Genomic DNA, 24673 nt, shown 5'->3' with positions numbered 1-24673 from the left:
GGGACCTGCTGGCGCTGCCGCGGACCGTCCAAGCTAGAACACCAAGCTCGAGGATTGTGAGCTATCCATCATTACATCTACCAGATTGGTAATCAGACTGTCCCGCTACCCCCTTTCCCAAACCCAGAGACTAAAATCGAGGGGACCCCGGAGTCCAGACCTCCTTGTACCATTTCATCGTACCTTAAGAAACTGCTTATAAAGAGCGTTAAAACCTATCCTTGTGTGGTGTACATCTGTGGGGGGGAAGTTACTTGTCTGTACGATTGCTGGAGACGGCTCTCCCCGGAGACCTCTCCCCTTGTCCTCGGCCGACCCTCCCGGTCCGTCTAACATTGGTGGCCAGCGGCGCGATCCGAATCAACGCGTAATCGTACAGAGAGTAGCTCACCCCACGACAAAACCACAATGTCAACCAAAGAGAGCGGATCTACCGAGAAATTCCAGATGGATAAATTGGAAGAGTACAGCCATCGTGAATTAAAACAATTCTGCATGGAACTAGGCATTGCTACCACCGGCCTAAGTACCAAAGACGATTTCAAGCACGCCATTGAGTCGTGGGCAGAAACCGGGGTCACCAGATCCCCAGACCGAAACAGGGCCACATCAGAGAGGAACGCCACGGCTCCCGAGGAGCGAGGAACGAGCCTCTCGCAGGAAGAGATCCAAGAAAGAGAGAAAAACAGGCTACATGAGTTAGAAATGGCACGACTCAAAATGGACGGTGAACTAAAATTAGCCGAGCAAAAACTGAACCTGGAACATCTGCGGCTCCGAGAAGAACGGGAAGAAAAACAGAGGCAGAGAGAGCTCGAAGAAAAAAGACTAGCGTACGAACACGAGCGCAAACTGGCAGAAATAGACCTACGGAAGCAGAACAAAGAACCGGAGGTGCCCGAGCGACCGCGCACCCCGGGAGCAACAGAAAAGAAAGTCCACATCCCCAAGGATGTCGTTCGAGAGTTTGTCCGGGAGGACGACATACTGCAGTGGTTCAAGGCCTACGAGATCGCCATGACCTCCCACCGGATCGATCGAAGTGACTGGGGAGCCGGCCTATGGGGGAGGTTCGTCAACGAAGGCCGCGATGCCCTGCTACAGCTCCCAGACCATCAGATGTCATCCTATGACCACACGAAGGCTGCCCTCCTCACCCGATATGGGCTCACGCCCGAAATGTACCGCCAGAGGTTTCGAGACTGCACCCGGATCCCGGGTACAACTTGGGTGGAATATGTCAACTATTTCAGCCGAGCCTTCGAGGGTTGGATCAAGGGAAGCCACGTAACGACCTACGAGCAACTTTTTAATCTTATGGTATGGGAACACCTCTCTAACAACTGCTTCGTCGAGCTCAGGCAGCACCTCCTCGACAGTAAATTGACTGACCCCCGGCAACTCGCTGCCGAAGCTGACCGGTGGGAAAGCACCCGAGTGGGCCGGAGAGGGCCACACGAGCAGAACCGGAACCACCAAGGTCAGCACCGTCCCCGAGGAGGAGGAGGAGGCCAGGGGCGAGGGAGAGACACCGTCCCGGCCACTCCCGCTGCCAGCACCCCGCCCCCGGCCGGCCGGGGCAACCCCCCGATGCGCCCGGGGTTCCGAGCCAACGTCACGTGTCACCGATGCCAGCGAGTCGGCCACTACGCCAATGACCCGAACTGCCCGCAGAACCAAACGCCAAAACCCCGCCAGGTAGCTGCCGCCGCCCTGGGGGGAGAACAAATCTCTGAGGAACAAGAAGAATATGAGCAGGCACAACAAGAATGGGAACCGGCCGCCATGGTCCTAGCGTGCCTAGGGGGAAGAGACATGGTCCCGCGGGCCCCCCTACCCGCCAACACCAGAAAATATAGCCAATGGGTGAACATTAATGGGCGCCGGGCCGAAGCACTACGTGACACAGGGGCCAGTGTGACGGCCGTCCGCTGTCACCTGGTAAAACCAGAGCAGATCCTGCCGAACATTCTCTGCCCCGTCCGTTCGGCCGACAATTCCGAAAGTCTATGTCGGATGGCCTGCGTCCCCTTCGAATGGGGAGGAGTGTCCGGCATGTTGAAGGTGACGGTCCGAGATGATGCCCCCGTGGACTGTCTCCTGGGGAATGATCTTGAGAGTTCCCCGTGGGCCGCCGTCGAAAGGAGAGAGCACTTGGGGATGTTGGGCCTCCCGGACTGGGCGTGCGTAACCACCCGTTCCATGGCCGCCCGTACCATCCCCCGACCAGAAGAACCAGAGTGGCCAGCACCTCCTCCCCCGATCGCTCCAGTAGAGGACACCGACTATACCGACCCCCCAGAGCAAACCCCCGAAGGGGTCGCCCAGCCCCAGGACCTTCCCGACCTAGCTCAGTGGCGTCAAGAAGGGGGGCCCACCCAAGAACAGTTCCGTCAAGAGCAAAAGACCTGTCCCTCCCTCGAGGGACTACGCCAGCAAGCCCTCGCCCAAAGCGCAGGGGACACCACCGGAGCCCATTGGATCTATTGGGACAACGACCTACTATACAGTGAACAGAGAATCGCGGAGTTAGGGGCCAGCCGAGTGTTGGTCGTGCCCCTCCGTTTCAGAGACTTCCTGCTAAATTTGGCCCACGATGTCCCTCTGGCGGGATACCTGGGCCAGGACAAAACCTACAGTCGCCTGGTGACACACTTTTTTTGGCCGAAGATGAGAAACGACTTCCTCAACCACTGCCGGTCCTGCCCCACGTGCCAGGCCAGCGGGAAGAGCGGCCGCAAACTCAAAGCACCTCTGCAACCCTTCCCAGTTGTCACCACCCCGTTCGAGAGGGTGGGAATAGACATTGTGGGGCCCGTGGACCCCCGTACAGCACAAGGACATCGGTTCATCCTGGTACTGGTGGACCACGCCACCCGCTACCCCGAGGCTGTGCCCTTGCGAACGGTAACAGCCCCGGTGGTCGGCCGGGCCTTAATGGGGATCTTCTCCCGGGTGGGCTTCCCCCGCGAAGTCGTCAGCGACAGAGGCACGAACTTTATCTCGAAATATATGAAGTCCCTCTGGCAACAGTGCGGGGTCACCTACCGATTCACGACCCCCTATCACCCTCAAGGAAACGGACTAGTTGAACGATTCAACCGCACGCTCAAGGGAATGATTGGGGGATTGGAAGAACCCCTCCGTCGCCAGTGGGATGTACTACTTCCGTGCCTCCTCTTCGCCTATCGGGAAGTTCCCCAGAAGTCCCTCGGCTTTAGCCCGTTCGAACACTTGTACGGGCACCCCTGTGCGAGGGCCCCTCAGCCTAGTCAAAGAAGGTTGGGAGATGGCCCCCCTAAAGACCCCTCCAGACGTCTTCAAGTACCTCCTGACACTACGCAACCAGACTAGGCGGTTCAGGGAGATGGCCAAAGCAAACCTTGAGGCCAGTCAGGAGGACATGAAAAAATGGTACGACCGCAATGCCTCCTCCATCGAATTTGAACCAGGCCAGCAAGTGTGGGTGATGTCCCCCACCGAACCATGTGCCTTGCAGGACAAGTGGACAGGGCCCTTCAAAGTGGTCGAACGCAAAAGTCCCGTCACCTATCTCATCGATATGGAGTCTCCCCGGAACCCCCTCCGGGTCCTCCACGCCAACAGACTCAAGCCCACTTTGTGCGCTCAGAGCTCAGCCTCCTGATGGCTACAGACAGTGGAGCAGAAGAAGACTCCGAGCCTCTCCCGGATCTCCTGACGACTCAGGAGAAGGATGGTTCCGTGGACGGGGTTCGGCTCTCCGACGCCCTCACCCCAGAACAGCGCCAAGGCTGCCGGGACCTCCTGCTGCAGTTTTCTACCTTGTTTTCCCTTACCCCAGGGGTCACCCCCTGGTGCTTGCACGACGTGGACACTGGGGACAGTCCCCCTGTCAGACACCGGGCCTACCGCGTACCAGATCGGGTACGGGCCTGCATCCAGGAAGAGGTATCCAAGATGCTCACGCTCGGGGTCATCGAGCCCTCGGATAGCCCCTGGGCCAGCCCGGTCGTGCTGGTCCCCAAGGCTGCTGCCCCCGGCACCACTCCTGAACTCCGATTCTGCGTTGACTATCGGGGCTTGAATGCTGTCACCAGGACCGACGCCCATCCCATCCCCCGAGCGGATGAATTGATCGACCGCATGGGGGCTGCCCGCTACCTCAGCATCTTCGACCTGACAGCGGGCTACTGGCAGATCGGCCTCACACCCCGGGCCCAAGAACGTTCCGCCTTCTCTACCCCCGATGGCCACTACCACTTCAAGGTCATGCCCTTCGGCATGAAGAATGCCCCAGCTACTTTTCAGCGACTAGTGAACCAGGTATTGGCGGGGCTCGAAGAGTTCAGCGCCGCCTACCTGGACGATATCGCTGTGTACAGCCGCCACTGGTCCGACCACCTCCACCACCTCCGAGCGGTCCTGCAGGCCCTCCAGCGGGCCGGCCTCACAATCAAGGCCGGCAAGTGCCAAATTGGTCAGGGATCCGTGACCTACCTCGGACACCAGGTGGGGAGCGGTCTGGTGGCCCCTCTGCAACTCAAAATCGCTGCCATTCAGTCCTGGCAGCCCCCAGTCACGCAGACCGAGGTCCGAGCCTTCTTGGGGCTCACCGGCTACTACCGGCGGTTCGTGAAGGACTATGGCAGCATTGTGGGGCCCCTCATGGGACTCACCTCCAAAAACCAACCGAAGAAGGTTAACTGGACCCCCGACTGTCAAGCGGCCTTCGAGAAGCTGAAAGCCGCCATGTGCACTGCCCCTGTGCTCCTGGCCCCCGATTACAGTCGGGAATTCATTGTGCAAACGGATGCCTCCGACCATGGCATCGGGGCGGTCCTCTCCCAGCTGAACCCCGAGGGGCTGGACCACCCGGTGGCCTTCATTAGCAGACGCCTCCTGGCCCGAGAACAGCGCTGGAGCACAATCGAGAGGGAGGCCTTCGCAGTGGTGTGGGCCCTCAAAAAGCTCCGGCCCTATCTCTTCGGCACCCACTTCCGGGTGCAGACAGATCATCGACCCCTGCAGTGGCTAATGCACATGCGGGGGGAGAACCCCAAACTATTGCGCTGGTCCATCTCCCTGCAGGGGATGGACTTCACTGTAGAACATCGGCCGGGCCAAGACCACGCCAACGCAGATGGCCTGTCACGCTTTTTCCGCCTCGACGAGGAAAGTCCCCAAGAGGATGGGTGACTCTCCCCGCCTTCAGCTGGGGGGGACGCATGTTGGACAGGCCACATGAAGGGCTTGCTCCCTCCCCGCATGACACGGCCCAAGCCCCGGCCCTCCAGGTGTGACCCACAGGACCAGCCCGCAACCCATCTCCAGACGGAACTCCTGCCCCCGGACATCTGTGTATCATGGGGCCGACCCACTCCCGGCTCCCCCGTCCGGACCAGCCGCCATCTTGGACACTGCACCACGAGGCCGCGTGGCCTCAGCTCGACCCTAACCCTGGGCCTGGCCAGGCCCCGCCATCCCGGCACCACCATCCACCCAGGAGGTGAACGGACCACTTGGCAGGTCGATGGGAGAAAGGAGTGTCGATGGCTCTCCCCCGCCAGGTGCCGATCGCCGTCCAGCTCCCCCGGGCGCTGGCTCCACCCCTGCTGGGTGTCTGGACTCCCTCATCCCGGACCTCCCGACCTCCAAGTGCGAGGGTCCGGACATCAAAGGGCGCCAGACCTATAACTAGGGCAGCTCCAGAGCAGGGAGGTAGTTGTATCCTGGAGTCGAGAGACACCGCGAAGAACTCATCCTTGACGGACTACCGGCGCTGCCGTAGCCCTGCCTTGTGAACTACCGTCCTGCCTGCTGGCGCTGCCGCGGCCTTCTTCATCCTCCATCCTCGTCGGGACCTGCTGGCGCTGCCGCGGACCGTGTAACGACCATCTTCATCGGGACCTGCTGGCGCTGCCGCGGACCGTGTAACGACCATCTTCATCGGGACCTGCTGGCGCTGCCGCGGACCGCGTAACGACCATCTGCATCGGGACCTGCTGGCGCTGCCGCGGACCGTGTAACGACCATCTTCATCGGGACCTGCTGGCGCTGCCGCTGACCGTGTAACGACCATCTTCACCGGGACCTGCTGGCGCTGCCGCGGACCATCCAAGCTAGAACACCAAGCTCGAGGATTGTGAGCTATCCATCATTACATCTACCAGATTGGTAATCAGACTGTCCCGCTACCCCCTTTCCCAAACCCAGAGACTAAAATCGAGGGGACCCCGGAGTCCAGACCTCCTTGTACCATTTCATCGTACCTTAAGAAACTGCTTATAAAGAGCGTTAAAACCTATCCTTGTGTGGTGTACATCTGTGGGGGGGAAGTTACTTGTCTGTACGATCGCTGGAGACGGCTCTCCCCGGAGACCTCTCCCCTTGTCCTCGGCCGACCCTCCCGGTCCGTCTAACACAAACACTCTCTCTTTCTCACTCCCACTTTGTCTCTTTCTACCACAGTTCTTGGGGTCTCAAAGACAGATGTGAATAATCACACACACACACACACACTCTCTCCCTCTTTCACTCTCTATATATGCCTTCTTATATTGTACTCACTCTCCCAATCTCATGTATCCTGTGTCTGTCTCTCTTTCTCTTTCTGTGTCACTGTCTCTTTCTTGCTTTCTTCCTCTCCCTCTTAGATGTCCTGCACGTCAATATCTCAGTAGTGCTGACTATAATTATCTGTGAAATCCTGCATCCTGTCGGTGAAAGCCTTTAACCTGGAATTTCTACATGTCCTGCATCTTCGAATCATTGAATCACCGGGACCCTGCACATTGGACTCACTGAAGTTCTGCGCCTCAGAATGTATCTGCCCTGCACCTTGTAGCCTATGAGCTTCTGCAGCTTCTGCACCATGGAGTCTATAAGTTTCTGCCCCTTGGAGTCTCTGAGGTCCTGCCCCTTGGAAGTCTCTGAGGTCCTGCCCCGTGGAGCCTCTGAGGTCCCGCCCCTCGGAGTCTCCGAGGTCCTGCACCCTGAGGACTTGCACCTTGGAGTGCTCTGAGGTCCTGCACCTTGGAGTATCTAAGGTCCTGCACCTTAGAGTATCTGAGGTCCTGCACCTTGAAGTCTCTGAGGTCCTGCACCTTGTAGACTCTGAGGCCCTGCACCTTGTATTCTCTGAGGTCCTGCACCTTGGAGTATCTGAGGTCCTGCACCTTAGAGTATCTGAGGTCCTGCAGCTTGAAGTCTCAGAGGTCCTGCCCCTTGGAGTGTATGAGGTCCTGCGCCTTGGAGTCCTTGAGGTCCTGCACCTTGGAGTCCTTGAGGTCCTGCACCTTGGAGTCCTTGAGGTCCTGCACCTTGGAATCTCTGAGTTCCTGCACCTTGGAGGCTCTGCGGTCCTGGACCTTGGGTCCTGTTGCAAATTCTGTTTGTGGATATCTCATTTCAGTCTACAGCCTTTGGGTTGACTATGTCTTACTGGCTGCTTCGAACACCTCCCTAAGATGGGTCCTCGACTTTTCTTCTATCGCTTGTTGTTGTGAACTGCTCCCAGGTGTCGTTCTGTAAAGTATCAGAGGATTAGCCCCTCTGTTAGGACCCAAACTGCTTTCAGATTATCCCAACCCACGTGCACTGGATATTCACTCCAGGGCAGCTCCAAAACTGAAATGGTGCCGCTGGCAAGCAGGAGCTCTTCTCTCCAATTCCTTCCCGTGTCTCTTTCACTCTCCTCTTCTCCACCTCCCTCTGCATTTCTCCCCCCTTCTCACTCCCTTCCTGGTCAATCGCCTTTGTCTTTTCTTCTAACTCTCTTTCTTTTTCCACCTTCTCTCTATTTCTCAATATTTTAATCTCTATCTCTCTCTCTCCCCATCTTTGTTGACTTAAGTGAGGGTTCTGGAACACTTTCAAAAGGTTGAGGATTGATTTGATGCTGACCGGAGGATGCTGTAGGCGGAGGGGAAATCACTGACAGGAGCGATATTACCAAAGAATGAGTAAAAATAAAAGAAAGCACAAATTGAATAAGTATTCAAATGAATTAATATCCAGATTAATGTAACTAAATCTACCAGGTGGAACAGAAGGGAAAATATAACGGGTATATATAGAACGACCAGTGGATTTATTTATACCTGTATTTGGACAATACATGACATTGTGATTCAGACACAGGTACAAGCCCATTTCTGTGCTTAGTGTTCTAGTGCACGCAGGACATCTTAATTCAACTGCGACTTTCACTAGCCCAGGGCAAAATCTTCAAGTGCAATTCCCTCATGTGCATCTTTATTACTCTGAATGATACTGACATAATCCATACCTATTTTATGTTGTCTCTTTTACGTTAAAAAACTGCTGCATTCCAAACAGTTTTCGTTTTTATAAACGTTTTTAGGTCTCGCGCCTAGCGTTGCAGTTACGTAACACTGCTCGCGCAGTGAGAGACCTCTAGGAGGGGGTTTGAAAACGGCGCTAGGAATCGCACACGCTCATGCGTGTGCTTTTCCTTTTGGGCCACCCTATTGGCCTTTGCGTGCGTCTTTTAATGAAGGACTGCATGCAATTGGCCAAAGGTGGGCGCATTGCTCCGCCCACTGCCTATTGGTGTCTATTGCGTGCACCGGCCGTCATGTGGTTTCAATTAAAGTGCCCAGACACGGGCACGATAATTGAAACCACATGTCTCGCTGTGGCGGGCGCACCACTCGCGGGCTTCTATTTTTTTTGATCCATTTCATGGGGAAGGAACTAAATGAAAGAAGGAAAGAGAGGTGGGCTGCTCGCGCGCGCCACTAGTTAGTAAGGAATGAAGGTTGTTTTGGGCCATGGGACTGTGACATTCAGGTCAGAGAACGGATCATTTGCAGTTTGCTCACGGCGTGGACAGGGGAAGTGCTTCCCACAAGGTAAAATGTTTTCCCCGTGAAGGAAAAGTGTGTTTGCACTGGAAGAGTATTCCACTATGCTTAAATCTACGCTCCGCAGATGTCCATGCATGGGGAATTTGAGGCCAGCAGAGTTCCTTCAAACCTTTGTGTGGCACAACTTTCTAGATGTCTTCCTGGGAAGAACACATACTCTGCAGCTAAAATAAATAGTGATTTACGTTCCAGCTGCATTGCGAACACTGTATGCGGCTTGTTTTTCTCTCCGCTGCTATAAAAATTAAAGATTTAGAAGTCTGGAGCAGCCGCACTCTTCCTGGGAAGGACACGCACTGTGCAGCTAAAATGAACAGTGATTTACGTCCCCGCTGCATAGCGAACACTGTATGCGGCTTGTTTTTCTCTCCGCTGCTATAAAAATTAAAGATTTAGGAATATGCAGAAAACGTACTGCCAATCTGTGTTAGCATTTCTCTCCTGTGATCTGAGCATAAATCCAGCCTTTTCGGGTCTATAAATTATGTGCGTTTCAACAGGGTGTTATGGATCACATGAATAATAAATACAATTTAAAATAAAGAAACTTGATTGATTTGAGAAGGGCCGGTATTAGCCACAGGGGAGGGGGGGGGGGGGGTGCACGGGATTTGTATTCCACCTGGAGGTCAAGGGTCGCAAAACTATTTGCATGTGTAAGTTTTGCTTACAAGAAAAAATCCCTTTTATCTGGCTTGACAGTGCAGCTATCTCTAGACCTTATGTGAACGACAGATACAGCACCTTTCCAAGCACTAGTAAGAGAGGGTCTTTGGTGCAGCCCACATGTTGATCCCTTAAGTCGCGGGTGATATCGAAGCACAGTAGCGGGCGGGCGGGGGGAAAGGAGTGACAAAACACATTTTTAAACAAGATGGAAGCCTCACTTCTGCCCCGGACTCACTTCTGCCCCGGAAAATGGGTTTACGGAAAGCCTTCTCCGAGCGCGCAGCCTGAGGCGATGCACCTGGAGCGCGCATCCGGGCCTTGTTTACCCGTATTGTTGGATGCGGCTGTCTGTTCACCTAGAGCCCGCTACTATTATCATATTTTTTTTGCAATGATTGAATCCAGCAATTAATGTCTGTCCTTGTAGTCTCCTCCTCGCCACCCGCGCACGTGCGCATACACACACACATACACACTCAAGCACAAACACACACACACACAATCACTCCTCACTAAAACACACAGGCACACACTTCTTTTTCATATTTTTATTATTATTTGTATTATCAAATATACATAAACAACACACATACTCTTTCATGCACACAACAAACATGCAGGCACTCATAGTCACATACACGTAGAACAAATACAATGGGGCATTCATTCACACATGCGCTTAAATATGCAAACACTGAGAAATACGCACGTACAAGCAACAACAGTTACAATGCATATCACACCACCACATATATCCTTCTTATGAACACACACATCCATAGCCATATTGCAAGTCAGACACGACGAATACAGACAAGCGCACACGTATAGTGACGTGCAAAAACATAGCCGTAAAAGCGCGCGCACACACACATGAACCACCAAACACACACATACAGAGAGACTTAATGCTCACGCGCTTATCCACATGCACACATTATGCACATACACACATGCAAAAAAAATCCAGCAAACACACACCCATACACCACACTCACCACACATGGGATTGTTTGGTAATGGTTGTGTACGGAAAATAATAGAGCGATATCACATTCAGTGTTTCTGTTGCAAAGACCTGCCCATCTACCAAGCACCCGAAAATGTCCATAGAAGAGAGTCTTTCTTTGATGTCACTTCATTAAATTGACCTTATTTTATGGCCGCAATTATACCCCAATGAAGTTTGTCTACAACGTTGGCTTCACGCTAATTTTCCTCCTAACTGGGTTAATTGGAATTGGCTCGGACTGTTTATGAAACAGACATATTGACCTCATTTACAGCGAGTAGTAGAAATCCATAATTTTTCAACACAGCAGCCCTTACCCCTCCTTGACATTCTGGCTGTACGACAGCTCAGTGAGAGCGGCTCACACTTCATTGAGCACCATTGTGCACTCCTTCGCCCTCCTCCTTTCCCGCCCTCTGCTTCCCTTCTCCCCTCCCCTCCCTCTCCTTTTCTGCATCTGTTATCCGTTTCACTTCGTCATGACCCACTCCTCTAAGTTGCATCCCTCCATGGAGTCCTCATGGCACATCTCTCTCACAGACCACTTCCATATGTTGTTACTTACTTACACATTACAGTGGATATTTATTTAACCAATTAAATGCATATTTCCCTCATAACTGTCGATCTAATGCTATTTTTCCAGTCTCTTTGTTTCACTCGCTCTCTTTTTAGGGCTTCTCTTCTTGCCTCATTTATTTTCTCACTCCCCCTCCCTTCCCCCTTTCCCTTCCTCTGACCCTCTTTCCCCCTTCTCTTTTCCTCAAACTGCCTTATCTCGTTTGGCTCAGGCTGAATGTCTTTGCACAACACTCATCCCTCCCCAGCTATTTCTCTACATACTCCAGTGATACGAACTGAGGAACATGAAGTGCAAAGCCAATGTCTCCCATGCCTTAATGAGCTTTCAAATGCACGCCACATTTCTTTTCCATTTGCAAAGCCAATAGCCCTCCATTTAACTAAAGCGAGACCTATTGCATTGAAAATGCTTGTTCGTTTGAAGCCCTCACCGGGGCTGCAACCGATGGATTGATGTGCAGTGCGTTACACGTCAGGTGAACATATCACCATAAGAGTAGAGGTTTGCTTTAAAATGTAATAACTGCTTTGAAGCTTTTTCCTTGGGAAAGCCCTCGTGTTAATCACAAATGGGCGAAACGTGTTTTGGCACAGCCTTCTGAACATAAAGTATTTGTGTGGAATGTACCATTATGAATAAACCTCTGAGTGTGAAATATTAAGCCTGAATAACAAATGTATTATAACATTGTAACTCAGCACCACATCACTTTGCCTCAGTTTGAACAACTGTAGTACACGTCTCTCTACTATACCTGTCATTATCTCAGAATTAGTTGCTTCCATGTAGCTGCTAATGGCCCAGAAAAACTCTGCAAACTGTGCCCACTCATTTCTATTGGTAATTTAACTCTGGGGACTGGAGCCACATGCATTCAGATAGGCACCAGCGATACATTATGTATGATCCTTAAACTAGGACCTTTAATTAGGGTTGTAGCCCTCTAAGCCCTACACAGAGTACTTACTGAAGGATGAGACAGGGTTAGGAGAGGATGTGGGTTTTAGACATTTCCAACGATGTTTCAAAGCATTAGAGGGACATTTGAGGCCTGGCAGTGGAGCCGGAAAGTACTGGAGGAGGTTTCGAGTTCTCTGTGATTGTGGAAACCTTGAGGTAATTTCTGTGGACAAAGGTGCTTCTCCTGGACACAACACAGTTTCCCTGGAGTGAGGGGGTATTTTCATAAGACTGGGAGTTTGTGGAGTCTCAAAGTATTTTTTGGAAAACTCAATTAATGTTTCTTAGAATGAAAGGGAGTTTTTAAAGACTGTGGATGTTTTCAGAACACACCAGGGGGCCTCAACACTGTTTGTAAGGTAGGAGAGTAGTTATGAGGTGAGCTACATATAATAATTGTATGAGGTGGCATTGCTCTGTAGCAGAGTGGATCTGTGTGAGCTCAGTACTGACATTTCCGCACTGCAGCCAGACCTGCTCCTTGCACACTGAGAGGAGGACAATAAACCAGCCTTACCTGGCCAGGGTGCTTCTGACATCCTGCAAAACAGAAGAAAGGCAGAAGGACGTCAGTTTCAATGACGGATTTTAAATTATCGCAGACATTTAGGTATTAGTTGTGCAATTCAGGTTAATGCAAGGATCTCATGCAAGGAGACACTAGGGTGTCGACCTCACACCTCAACACATATAGTTTGTGATATTGTGAATAGGGTCACACGACACAGCACAGCTTGTGATATCCCAAATGGGCCCACAAGACAGCAGAGCTTTTAAACTCTGAGTGAGGGGTGATGGAGCACAGACTGCTGTATTCTGAATGCGTCATGTATTATGGTCTCTCGGTCCTGAGATCAGGCGGCACAGCTGCTAAAACCCCTGCGTCACTGGAAATAAGTGGTGCTAAACCAGAGAAACAACTGGTATACATACTCAAAGTATACCCCGCCAAAATACTTCTAACGCTCTTATAAGGAATTAACTGTACACCTGTAAATAAACAAGGATTTTGGATAAAGCACAGGATAAGACCTTTAAGTCTCTTGTTTCTGTTAGAAACGTCTACCCATACAAGCTGCAAAACTAGAAATGGGTATAACCCGTACTCAGGAAAATGCACCGCTGTCTCCTATGCCAGGGGGGTTTATGTTGAAAACCGGGGGCTCTTAATACTCTGTTGAGAATTGGTGACACTTGAACTGGAACAGCCTCCGGGCATATTATCAAGCCAGGCGTTAAAATTATTTCCGCTTTAGCGGCAGGAAACTGCCGCTAAAGCGGCGATAATGGGCTTAATAATACGCCGCAGAGAATTCCCATAGAAGCCCAGGTTGACACCAGAACATGGGCTTCTATTGGAATTCTTTGCGGCATCAAGCCCATCATCGCCGCTTTAGCGGCAGTTTTCTGCCGCAAAAGCAGCAATAATTTTAACGCTGTTCTTGATAATATGCCCCCCAGTCATTAAATCATGTTCTATGTAAAAAACTGGACTTTGCTCTGAATTGTTTCAGTTTGAACAGCAAATTATGAAATGAATGAACTGACACAATTCAGGTTAGGAAATCTTCAGGGGAGGGCTTGAAATAATCTCACAAAGTTTTCTGGTGGGCATGTCTGTGACTTTTCTCACAGTCTTGATCCCGACGATTCAATTGAAACTAATTGCAGAAAGTTTAATGAAGAGATTACAGCGGCCTTGGGTAAATAGTCCCCTTATCAAGTTAAAACCCTGTCACCGTCTATCTGCCCCATGGTATAGTGAGTCATTAAAAGCAACAAAACTAGAGCGCAGAGAATTAGAAAGGAAATCCCGCCGCTCTTACATGGAAGAAGACAAACAACATTGAATAAGTATAAAAAAGAGATCCGAAGAGCAGAAGCGGCTTTTACACGATTCTATTTTAGCAGCCGCTAATAGCGCAAAGAAGGCCTTCGACATCTTCCGAGGCTCATCTAATCCTCAGCGCTTAAAACATGATAGTATTCCTTCGCAGCAGCCGTGTGATGATCTTGCGGTCTTCTTTGAAAAGAGAGTCAGCAAGATCTTAGAGGACATTGGCAATTCTTCTGAGGTGGAAGCTGCACCTTCCAGTGATAGCACCACCATGACTCTTGCTTCTTTGTCTAATGGAGATGCTTTCGAAATGGCGAGGCTCGGGAGTCGTGAGAGCACCCATTGGAGGATTGAATTCTTTGAGCCAATTACAGAGGAAATCTTGTTAACAATCACTGTAGGAGAGTAGGGTCTGCTATCCTATGGTCACCCCAAATTTTTGCTTTTTGCTTCACTGGTTTTTGACATATTGAGGCTGTGGGCCTGCCAATCAGACCCCCAGCCTGCTGTTCTCTCTACTAAATTAAAACTATGCACCCTAGGTGCATAACCAATTGGAAGTGGATCACCCTGTCAGCCCCTGTACCAGTGTACACTAGGTACCCAGGGCATTGGTGTACCCAAGGCCTGCCCGGGGCTGAAGCATGTATTATGCCACCCCAGGCCGGGCCTAACAAATCTGACACAACTGGCTGATCACTCAGCTGGGGTAAGTTGGTGTAACCACCTCTTACTTAGGTGTAGTATACCTATACCTAACCTTAAATGGGACACCTGGTAACCTATAAGTCACTCCTATGGCAGGCCTTAACAATCCTGAAGGCAGAGTGCTTGGTTCCATGTGAGATGGTGCTCTGGCATGAGCTGAGCCTGTCTGCAGTGGTCGGAACAACTTCCTTCTACTGTTTCCAAATATCGTCATACCATGTACTCTTAAGTGCATTATGAACCTCGCGGTTAAATGCTAACTTTGGTTTGGCTTTATCAAAACATGTCGAGTAAGGTGTCATACGAATTGGAATACTAACCCCTCGCCAATTCTGGCGACGGGGTTAGCATTCCACCCTTCTAGAGGGACACCACATGTACAGTACCTGAAACCCGGGTAAAATCAGACATAGCCTCAGCTCCACAAAATGGATGCTGCCACCACAGACACAAGTCTGCCCTCCTGCTGCTGGGAGTCCTTCCAGCTTGGGAGGTGTGGACAAAGGGTTTCCTGCCAGGGGAGGTGCGTGCACCACCCCAGACAGGATTTTGTGTATTGGTCAGGTAGGGCTTGAAAGAAACCAGACATGCCTGTGGCTCACAAGGAGCCTCGGGGCATATGCCAGTTCAAACCGGTCCTGGGGCACACCAGTCCCGGGCCTGGGGCGAGCTGGACAAAGGATTGGGGGTGTAACCACCCCCCTTCCTGGTCCCACCCTTAGGGAGGGACCTAGCAGGTAGTCCGGCCCCTAGAATCCGCTTAAAGGTAGGAGCTGTGTCCTAAGACTTCAGACATCCTGGAATCAACTTGAAACTAAGAAGAAGACGGGAACTTCGACGCTCTGCCGCACAGAGGACTGAAGCCAATCTCCCCTGTGGTCAGGGAGTGACCACCTTGCTAACGCAAGCACCATCCAGCGAATCAACGTCTGCTTTGCCGCCGCCTCCCGCCGGAGCCCGAGCCCAGAGACTGACAAGACCTGGACCTCCAGACCTCTCACCGCCCGATCCACAGTCCCTGAAAAGAGGAGACCCGTGGAGGTACCGAGACACGTGGAGCCAGCCATCTTGGAACGACTACGACAAGCTGACAAGTGCAACAACCGAGGCTCCCTCCAAGTTGTGCTTTGGGATCTGAGAAGCCCAACCCTCGAGCAGCATCTGCACCAAAGGTGAGCCCTCCAGCATCTCCACGATCTGCGTGGGGCCCTTCTGCATTTTGCCACTCGACGCGCCTAACCGGTTGCTGGCCCGCTGGCTAGTGGCCATCTTGGCGACGAACTCTACAAAATACACCGCTGGTCTGGTTGCTCCAGACTGGCCCTTGCTCCCCTCCAAAGGAGCAGTTCCTCTGACCTTGCTGGTCAGAGCCATCAGCTTATTTCCTTTTCCTACAACAATTGCTTTTGCCAAGGCTTGTTTGCTTCGATCAAGTCGCCGACACCGCCGACAGCGAGAGCCTGCGTGGGACAGCTCGTGACTCGACTCCTGGACGTCGTCGACCTTCAGGGACCACGTGGCTGCAGAGACAAGCTATGCCTTTCTTCCTGTTTGCACCCGACATCGCCTGGTACCCACCTGGTGCCACGCTGGTCACTGGCTAGTGACTGTGAACACTGTCCCCTCTGCTTACAGGTCTTCAACATCTCCGATCCACCCTTGGATCCACTGCATCTCCTCCGGGCCGGTCGCTTGCAGCATCTTTGTCTTCAGGCTCCACGGAACAGATAGAAGAAACCCGACGCACTTCGAGGCCTATGCACCCGCTTCCTGTGGGTGAGGTAAAGCTGGCACTCCTGTGCCCAAGTGTAGTATTACATCTCTAGTGCCTGTGTTCCAAATCTTGAGTTCCTAGCCCATCCGGAAGATCCTCTTTGCAGTAACTTTGTACTTTTTACGCACCCATTGAAACCTATGGGAGCACGCGTGTGACTATTTGCTCTGCACACGCAACCCGTGGACCTCCTGGTCACTAACTGAAGTTAGCTCCTTGTAGGCCCAGCGATTCTAGAGGCCCTAGGCCTTTTCCCTTTTCTGTTCGTGGTACTTATACCACTATTTTAGTATATGGTTTGAGTGGCCACCAGGGCCTATCCATATAAAGTGCAACTTCTGTGTATTCTGTGATAATCTTGTTTGACGATTTGTGCTCCTGTGCTCATAAAGAGACTAGGGGTTACTTTGAGAAATAAATACATATATATTTTGAATATATATCTGTGTGGTGTCCTTTCATTGGTATAAAAGGGGGTTGCATTTGGTAAAACAGCTGGCTTAACACGCATCACGAGTTTAGCCTCAAAGACTGCTTAGCCTACGCTACCACTAGGGCAGCTAGTCCGAAAAGGTTGACTTACAACCACACCATAAGGGTTGCTTGGCATGGTACAAGGTGGTCACTTTAACTAGTGAACATCATATACCAGGCCAACTTCTCACATTGGTGAGCAGCGGTTGGATTTGAGCTTGCTGTGTTTTACCATTGTAATCTCTTGGTTACCAATTGAAAGATCACATAGGTACCTGTAGGTACATATAAAACAAGATTAGATATACTTAAGTTCTACTGAACTTAGTTGTTGTAGAGCAAAGGGAGTAGCACACCCTGACTACAACTACTAGATAGGTTTAGTAGGTAAACCCAAGTGTAGGTAGATTGCAACACATCCACCCACACTTAAGAGCAATGGCTGGGGCAGAGGGGTCCACTGTACCCATCTCTGTTGAGAGTGACCCCCAAAGGGCACCATCCATCTTTGCTACCCTTAACCAGAATGAGCTCAGACATTTGGCAACTCTTAGAGGCCTTAAACAGCCCAAGAACCCTACCTCTGCTAAGCTCAGAGAACTCTTGCAGGATGATGAAAATCAAAGAGAGCTCAAGAAAGCCTCCCAGTTAGCCCCCTTAGGGACAGGAACAGGAGGCCCCCCTTCTGAAGATGCCACTGAGGTACCCCTTTCCAATAGCCATCCCTTAGATGAACACCATACTACAGAGGAGGAAAGTGAGGGGGATACAGATGTGAGTGAGGAGGAAGGGAGAACTAGCCCAGTGCCAAGTGTTATACTTGGCTCAGCTAAACCAAGGCTATTGGGGACTGACAGTGGGTTTACCCCATTGGATCTCCCCAGTGGACTTAACCCAGGGCTTGGGAGGCGAAGGAATCACTCAGGTGAATCCAATGCTTCCCATGGCTCTAGAGGCTCTCAAGGTCACTCCAGGAGAAGGATGACCACCCCTCAGAGGAGGGAACATGAGGCCAAGATGCAAGAAGCCCAGCTGAGGATCAGGAAGCAGGAGCTAGAAGTAGCCCTGATGGAAGAGAAACTGAGCAAGGCTAGGCAGCATAAAGAGAGTGGGTCTATACCCACTGGTGGCAGCATTGTCCCTAGGGACAAAGATAGGGTTTTCGATAATAGAAACCTGTCTAAGGTTGTGCCCCCCTACAAAAGTGGGGATGACATCCACAAGTGGATAACTGCTCTTGAGAGAGCCTGCAAAGTACAGCAGGTTCCTGAAGACCAGTGGGCAGCAATCCTCTGGCTCTCCTTTGAGGGAAGAGGCAGAGACAGACTCCTCACTGTTAGAGAAGAGGATGTCAGAAACTACAGAGTCCTGAAGAGTGTCCTAGTTGATGGGTTAGGCTTAACCACTGAACAGTACAGGTTAATGTTCAGAGACACCCAAAAGACACAGACTCAGGACTGGTCTGAATACATTGAATGTGCCACTAAGGCTTTGGAGGGTTGGTTGCTGGGAAGTAAGGTATCTGATTTTACAGGATTGTATAATTTGATGATGAGAGAACAGATTTTAAATAACTGTCAAAACCAGCAACTGCATCAACACTTGGTTGACTCTGATCCGACCTCTCCCCAAGAATTGGGAAAGAAGGCAGACAAATGGGTCAGAACCAGGGTTAAGCAAAAGAACCAGAACCAGGGCCAAGGGGGTGATCAGAAGAAAACAGACCAGAAGGGTGGAGATCAGAAACCTAAAGACCAGAAGTCTTCAACAGGGCCCCAAACTACTGCTAAGGAGGGTGGGTCCCAACAGTCCAAAAAGAAGAAAGAAGGTCAAAAGAAACCCTGGTGCAATCATTGCAAGAATACAACTCACTGGACTAGTGATTGCAAAAAGGGTGGAGCCCCCAACACTGTTGCCCCTAAGGCACCTGCTCCCAGTACTACTGTTAGCAGTGTTGGTCCCCAGACAAAGGGTGTAGTGGGAATCACTATGGGAACTGAAGGAGATTCTGACTTAGACAGAACCCTGACACAGGCAGTCCTGATCTGTGATGGGGACATTGATTTGTCCCTGACTGTGAGCCCCAGTAACCTGGGCAAGTACAGACAGACTCCTTTAATTAATGACAAAGTGGCTCAAGCCTACAGGGACACATGTGCCAGTGTCACTATGGTGACACCAGGCTTTGTGGATCCTGGACAGTACATACCAGGTGAGAATCACCTGGTGACCAATGCCAGCAATGCCACTACTTCACATAGTGTGGCAGTTGTTAACTTCTCATGGGGAGGGGTAACTGGCCTCAAAAGGGTTGTGGTTAGTGCAGACCTCCCAGTAGAATGTTTGTTGGGCAATGACCTGGAGAGTTCTCTATGGTCAGAAGTGGAGTACAGGACTCATGCAGAGATGTTAGGTATATCATCACATGTCCTTGCTGTGACCAGGTCACAGGCCAAAAAGTGCCTCACTGAACCACAGGTCTTGGATCCTGGAACAATGGACCAAGCACCTACCAAGAAGAAGAACAGGAGGGTCAAGGCTGTGCCTTCCCCCCTGCCTCAGAGTGATGATCAGCCTTCCCAGGAAGCTGATCTAGAGGACCCTGAAGGAACTGTCCCTGAAGAGCTTGAACCTGACCAGGTTGAGTTTCTGGGGACAGGGGGACCTTCAAGGGCTGACTTGAGGCAGGCTCAGTTATCCTGTCCCTCTCTTGAACCCCTCAGACAGCTGGCTGCTGCTGAGGCTGCTGGGAATGCTCAAGGTACCCATAAAGTGTATTGGGATGAAGGGCTCCTTTATTCAGAGGCTAGAGACCCCAAGCCTGGTGCAACCAGGAGGTTGGTTATACCTCTGCAATTTAGGGGCTTCCTTCTTACCTTGGCCCATGATATTCCCTTAGCAGGACACCTAGGCCAGAATAAGACCTGGGACAGACTTGTCCCTCACTTTCACTGGCCTCATATGAATGAAGATACAAAGGAGTTTTGTCGCTCCTGTGTTACCTGCCAAGCCAGTGGCAAATCAGGTGGCACAACAAAGGCCCCCCTGATACCACTACCTGTGGTGGGGGTTCCCTTTGAAAGAGTGGGAATAGATATAGTGGGTCCCATGGATCCTCCCACTGCATCTGGGCACAGATTTATACTGGTGGTAGTGGATCATGCCACCAGGTATCCAGAGGCAATTCCCCTTAGGACCACTACAGCACCTGTTGTGGCCAGGGCCCTGCTGGGAGTATTCTCCAGAGTGGGGTTTCCTAAGGAGGTAGTATCTGACAGAGGTACCAACTTTATGTCAGGATACTTGACAGCTATGTGGAAGGAATGTGGTGTCAACTACAAGTTCACCACCCCTTATCACCCACAATGCAATGGGCTTGTTGAGAGATTCAACAAGACCCTAAAGGGTATGATCAAAGGATTACCTGAAAAGCTCAGGCGAAGATGGGACATCCTTCTACCCTGCCTTCTGTTTGCTTACAGAGAGGTCCCACAAAAGGGGGTTGGCTACAGCCCCTTTGAATTGTTGTTTGGGCACCCTGTGAGAGGCCCACTGTGTTTGGTGAAGGAAGGATGGGAGTTACCTCTCAAAAAGCCTAAGCTAGACATAGTGGACTATGTACTTGGTCTCCGCTCCAGGATGGCTGAGTATATGGAGAAGGCATCCAAAAACCTTGAGGCAAGCCAGGCCTTACAGAAAGCTTGGCATGACCAAAAGGCTGTCTTGGTTGAGTATCAGCCAGGACAGAAGGTATGGGTGTTGGAGCCAGTGGCCCCAGCAGCACTCCAAGACAAATGGTCTGGACCCCATACAATCCTGGAAAAGAAGGGAGAGGTCACCTACTTGGTGGACCTAGGAACTCCCAGGAGTCCCCACAGGGTACTCCATGTTAACAGGCTCAAAGCATATGTTGACAGGGCAGATATGGGCTTGCTCATGGCTACAGATGAGGGACAGGAGGAAGAGAGTGACCCTCTCCCAGACCTGTTGTCTCAGAACCCTGAAGATGGCTCGGTTGAAGGAGTGACCCTTGGAGGCAACCTCACTGCCCATCAGCAGACTGAATGTAGACAGGTTCTACAATCATTTTCACATATGTTTTCCTTGATACCTAGTCAAACTGACTGGTGTACCCATGTGGTGGACACTGGTGACAGTCTGCCTGTAAAGAACAAGCTTTACAGACAACCTGACCACGTCAGGGACTGTATAAAGGCTGAGGTACATAAAATGCTGGAATTAGGTGTCATTAAACCCTCAGAGAGCCCCTGGGCTAGCCCAGTGGTTCTGGTCCCCAAACCTCACACCAAAGATGGCAAGAGAGAGATGAGGTTCTGTGTGGACTACAGGGGTCTCAATGCTGTCACCAGGACAGATGCACACCCTATTCCAAGTGCAGATGAGCTCATAGACAAACTAGCTTCTGCAAAGTTTTTGAGCACATTTGACTTAACAGCTGGCTATTGGCAAATCAGATTAGCTGAGGAGTCTAAGGCCAAAACAGCATTCTCAACCCCAGGTGGGCATTATCAGTTTGTGGTGATGCCCTTTGGTCTGAAGAATGCACCTGCCACCTTCCAACGGTTGGTGAACCAAGTCCTCACTGGGTTGGATGACTTTTGTGCAGCATATCTTGATGACATTGCTGTCTTTAGCTCCACCTGGGAGGATCACCTGATCCACCTGAAGAAGGCTCTTGAGGCCCTGCGGAGGGCAGGCCTCACTATCAAGGCTACTAAGTGCCAGATAGGGCAGAGTAAGGTTGTGTATTTGGGCCACCTTGTAGGTGGAGGCCAAGTTCAACCACTGGAGAGTAAGATCCAATCCATCAAGGACTGGTCCCCTCCAACCACCCAGACTCAAGTTCGAGCTTTCTTGGGCTTGACTGGGTACTACAGGAAGTTTGTTAAGAACTATGGGTCCATTGTGACTCCTCTTAATGATCTGACATCCAAGAAGATGCCCACAAAGGTTCAGTGGACAGTAAGCTGTCAAAAGGCATTTGATGACCTGAAGGAGGCCATGTGCTCTGCACCTATCCTGAAAAGTCCTGACTACTCCAAAGAGTTTATTGTCCAAACAGATGCTTCTGAGTTGGGTGTGGGAGCTGTGCTGTCACAACTTAATGTAGATGGTCAAGACCAACCCATTGCTTTTATTAGCAGAAGGTTGACCCCCAGAGAGAAGAATTGGTCAGCTATTGAGAGGGAGGCCTTTGCTGTGGTGTGGGCCCTGAAGAAGCTGAGGCCATACTTGTTTGGCACTCACTTCAAGATTCAGACCGACCATAAGCCCCTCTTGTGGCTAAATCAGATGAAGGGTGAAAATCCCAAACTGCTTAGGTGGTCCATTTCCCTACAGGGTATGGACTTTACAGTGGAGCACCGGCCAGGTACTGACCATGGGAATGCAGATGGTCTCTCCAGGTACTTCCACTTAGGACATGAAGACGAGACTGGTCAAGGCTAGTTTAATGTCCCAGCGTTTGGGGGGGGGGTTGTGTAGGAGAGTAGGGTCTGCTATCCTATGGTCACCCCAAATTTTTGCTTTTTGCGTCACTGGTTTTTGACATATTGAGGCTGTGGGCCTGCCAATCAGACCCCCAGCCTGCTGTTCTCTCTACTAAATTAAAACTATGCACCCTAGGTGCATAACCAATTGGAAGTGGATCACCCTGTCAGCCCCTGTACCAGTGTACACTAGGTACCCAGGGCATTGGTGTACCCAAGGCCTGCCCGGGGCTGAAGCATGTATTATGCCACCCCAGGCCGGGCCTAACAAATCTGACACAACTGGCTGATCACTCAGCTGGGGTAAGTTGGTGTAACCACCTCTTACTTAGGTGTAGTATACCTATACCTAACCTTAAATGGGACACCTGGTAACCTATAAGTCACTCCTATGGCAGGCCTTAACAATCCTGAAGGCAGAGTGCTTGGTTCCATGTGAGATGGTGCTCTGGCATGAGCTGAGCCTGTCTGCAGTGGTCGGAACAACTTCCTTCTACTGTTACCAGATATCGTCATAACCTCGCGGTTAAATGCTAACTTTGGTTTGGCTTTATCAAAACATGTCGAGTAAGGTGTCATACGAATTGGAATACTAACCCCTCGCCAATTCTGGCGACGGGGTTAGCATTCCACCCTTCTAGAGGGACACGACATGTACAGTACCTGAAACCCGGGTAAAATCAGACATAGCCTCAGCTCCACAAAATGGATGCTGCCACCACAGACACAAGTCTGCCCTCCTGCTGCCGGGAGTCCTTCCAGCTTGGGAGGTGTGGACAAAGGGTTTCCTGCCAGGGGAGGTGCGTGCACCACCCCAGACAGGATTTTGTGTATTGGTCAGGTAGGGCTTGAAAGAAACCAGACATGCCTGTGGCTCACAAGGAGCCTCGGGGCATATGCCAGTTCAAACCGGTCCTGGGGCACACCAGTCCCGGGCCTGGGGCGAGCTGGACAAAGGATTGGGGGTGTAACCACCCCCCTTCCTGGTCCCACCCTTAGGGAGGGACCTAGCAGGTAGTCCGGCCCCTAGAATCCGCTTAAAGGTAGGAGCTGTGTCCTAAGACTTCAGACATCCTGGAATCAACTTGAAACTAAGAAGAAGACGGGAACTTCGACGCTCTGCCGCACAGAGGACTGAAGCCAATCTCCCCTGTGGTCAGGGAGTGACCACCTTGCTAACGCAAGCACCATCCAGCGAATCAACGTCTGCTTTGCCGCCGCCTCCCGCCGGAGCCCGAGCCCAGAGACTGACAAGACCTGGACCTCCAGACCTCTCACCGCCCGATCCACAGTCCCTGAAAAGAGGAGACCCGTGGAGGCACCGAGACACGTGGAGCCAGCCATCTTGGAACGACTACGACAAGCTGACAAGTGCAACAACCGAGGCTCCCTCCAAGTTGTGCTTTGGGATCTGAGAAGCCCAACCCTCGAGCAGCATCTGCACCAAAGGTGAGCCCTCCAGCATCTCCACGATCTGCGTGGGGCCCTTCTGCATTTTGCCACTCGACGCGCCTAACCGGTTGCTGGCCCGCTGGCTAGTGGCCATCTTGGCGACGAACTCTACAAAATACACCGCTGGTCTGGTTGCTCCAGACTGGCCCTTGCTCCCCTCCAAAGGAGCAGTTCCTCTGACCTTGCTGGTCAGAGCCATCAGCTTATTTCCTTTTCCTACAACAATTGCTTTTGCCAAGGCTTGTTTGCTTCGATCAAGTCGCCGACCCCGCCGACAGCGAGAGCCTGCGTGGGACAGCTCGTGACTCGACTCCTGGACGTTGTTGATCTTCAGGGACCACGTGGCTGCAGAGACAAGCTACGCCTTTCTTCCTGTTTGCACCCGACATCGCCTGGTACCCACCTGGTGCCACGCTGGTCACTGGCTAGTGACTGTGAACACTGTCCCCTCTGCTTACAGGTCTTCAACATCTCCGATCCACCCTTGGATCCACTACATCTCCTCCGGGCCGGTCGCTTGCAGCATCTTTGTCTTCAGGCTCCACGGAACAGATAGAAGAAACCCGACGCACTTCGAGGCCTATGCACCCGCTTCCTGTGGGTGAGGTAAAGCTGGCACTCCTGTGCCCAAGTGTAGTATTACATCTCTAGTGCCTGTGTTCCAAATCTTGAGTTCCTAGCCCATCCGGAAGATCCTCTTTGCAGTAACTTTGTACTTTTTACGCACCCATTGAAACCTATGGGAGCACGCGTGTGACTATTTGCTCTGCACACGCAACCCGTGGACCTCCTGGTCACTAACTGAAGTTAGCTCCTTGTAGGCC

General features: G+C 51.5%; 1 protein-coding gene and 1 long non-coding RNA gene across 2 annotated transcripts in view; one reads left to right on the top strand and one right to left on the bottom strand.

Moving 5' to 3' along the window:
• Positions 1-24673, bottom strand: part of LOC146830244 (E3 ubiquitin-protein ligase TRIM39-like) — a 223060-nt gene that overhangs the window by 39604 nt on the left and 158783 nt on the right. The window contains exon 4 of the mRNA XM_085604450.1: positions 12612-12634. Within this exon, the coding sequence (XP_085460576.1) occupies positions 12612-12634 (23 nt within the window). The remainder of the gene's footprint in view (positions 1-12611; positions 12635-24673) is intronic.
• Positions 1-24673, top strand: part of LOC146830245 (uncharacterized) — a 188107-nt gene that overhangs the window by 87539 nt on the left and 75895 nt on the right. The window lies entirely within an intron of this gene.

This window comes from Triturus cristatus, chromosome 5_1 (assembly GCF_964204655.1).
Source record: "Triturus cristatus chromosome 5_1, aTriCri1.1, whole genome shotgun sequence".
Classification (NCBI taxonomy): domain Eukaryota; kingdom Metazoa; phylum Chordata; class Amphibia; order Caudata; family Salamandridae; genus Triturus; species Triturus cristatus.
Note: the sequence above shows the minus strand (reverse complement) of the source record. Positions and strands in the feature narration are given on the sequence as shown.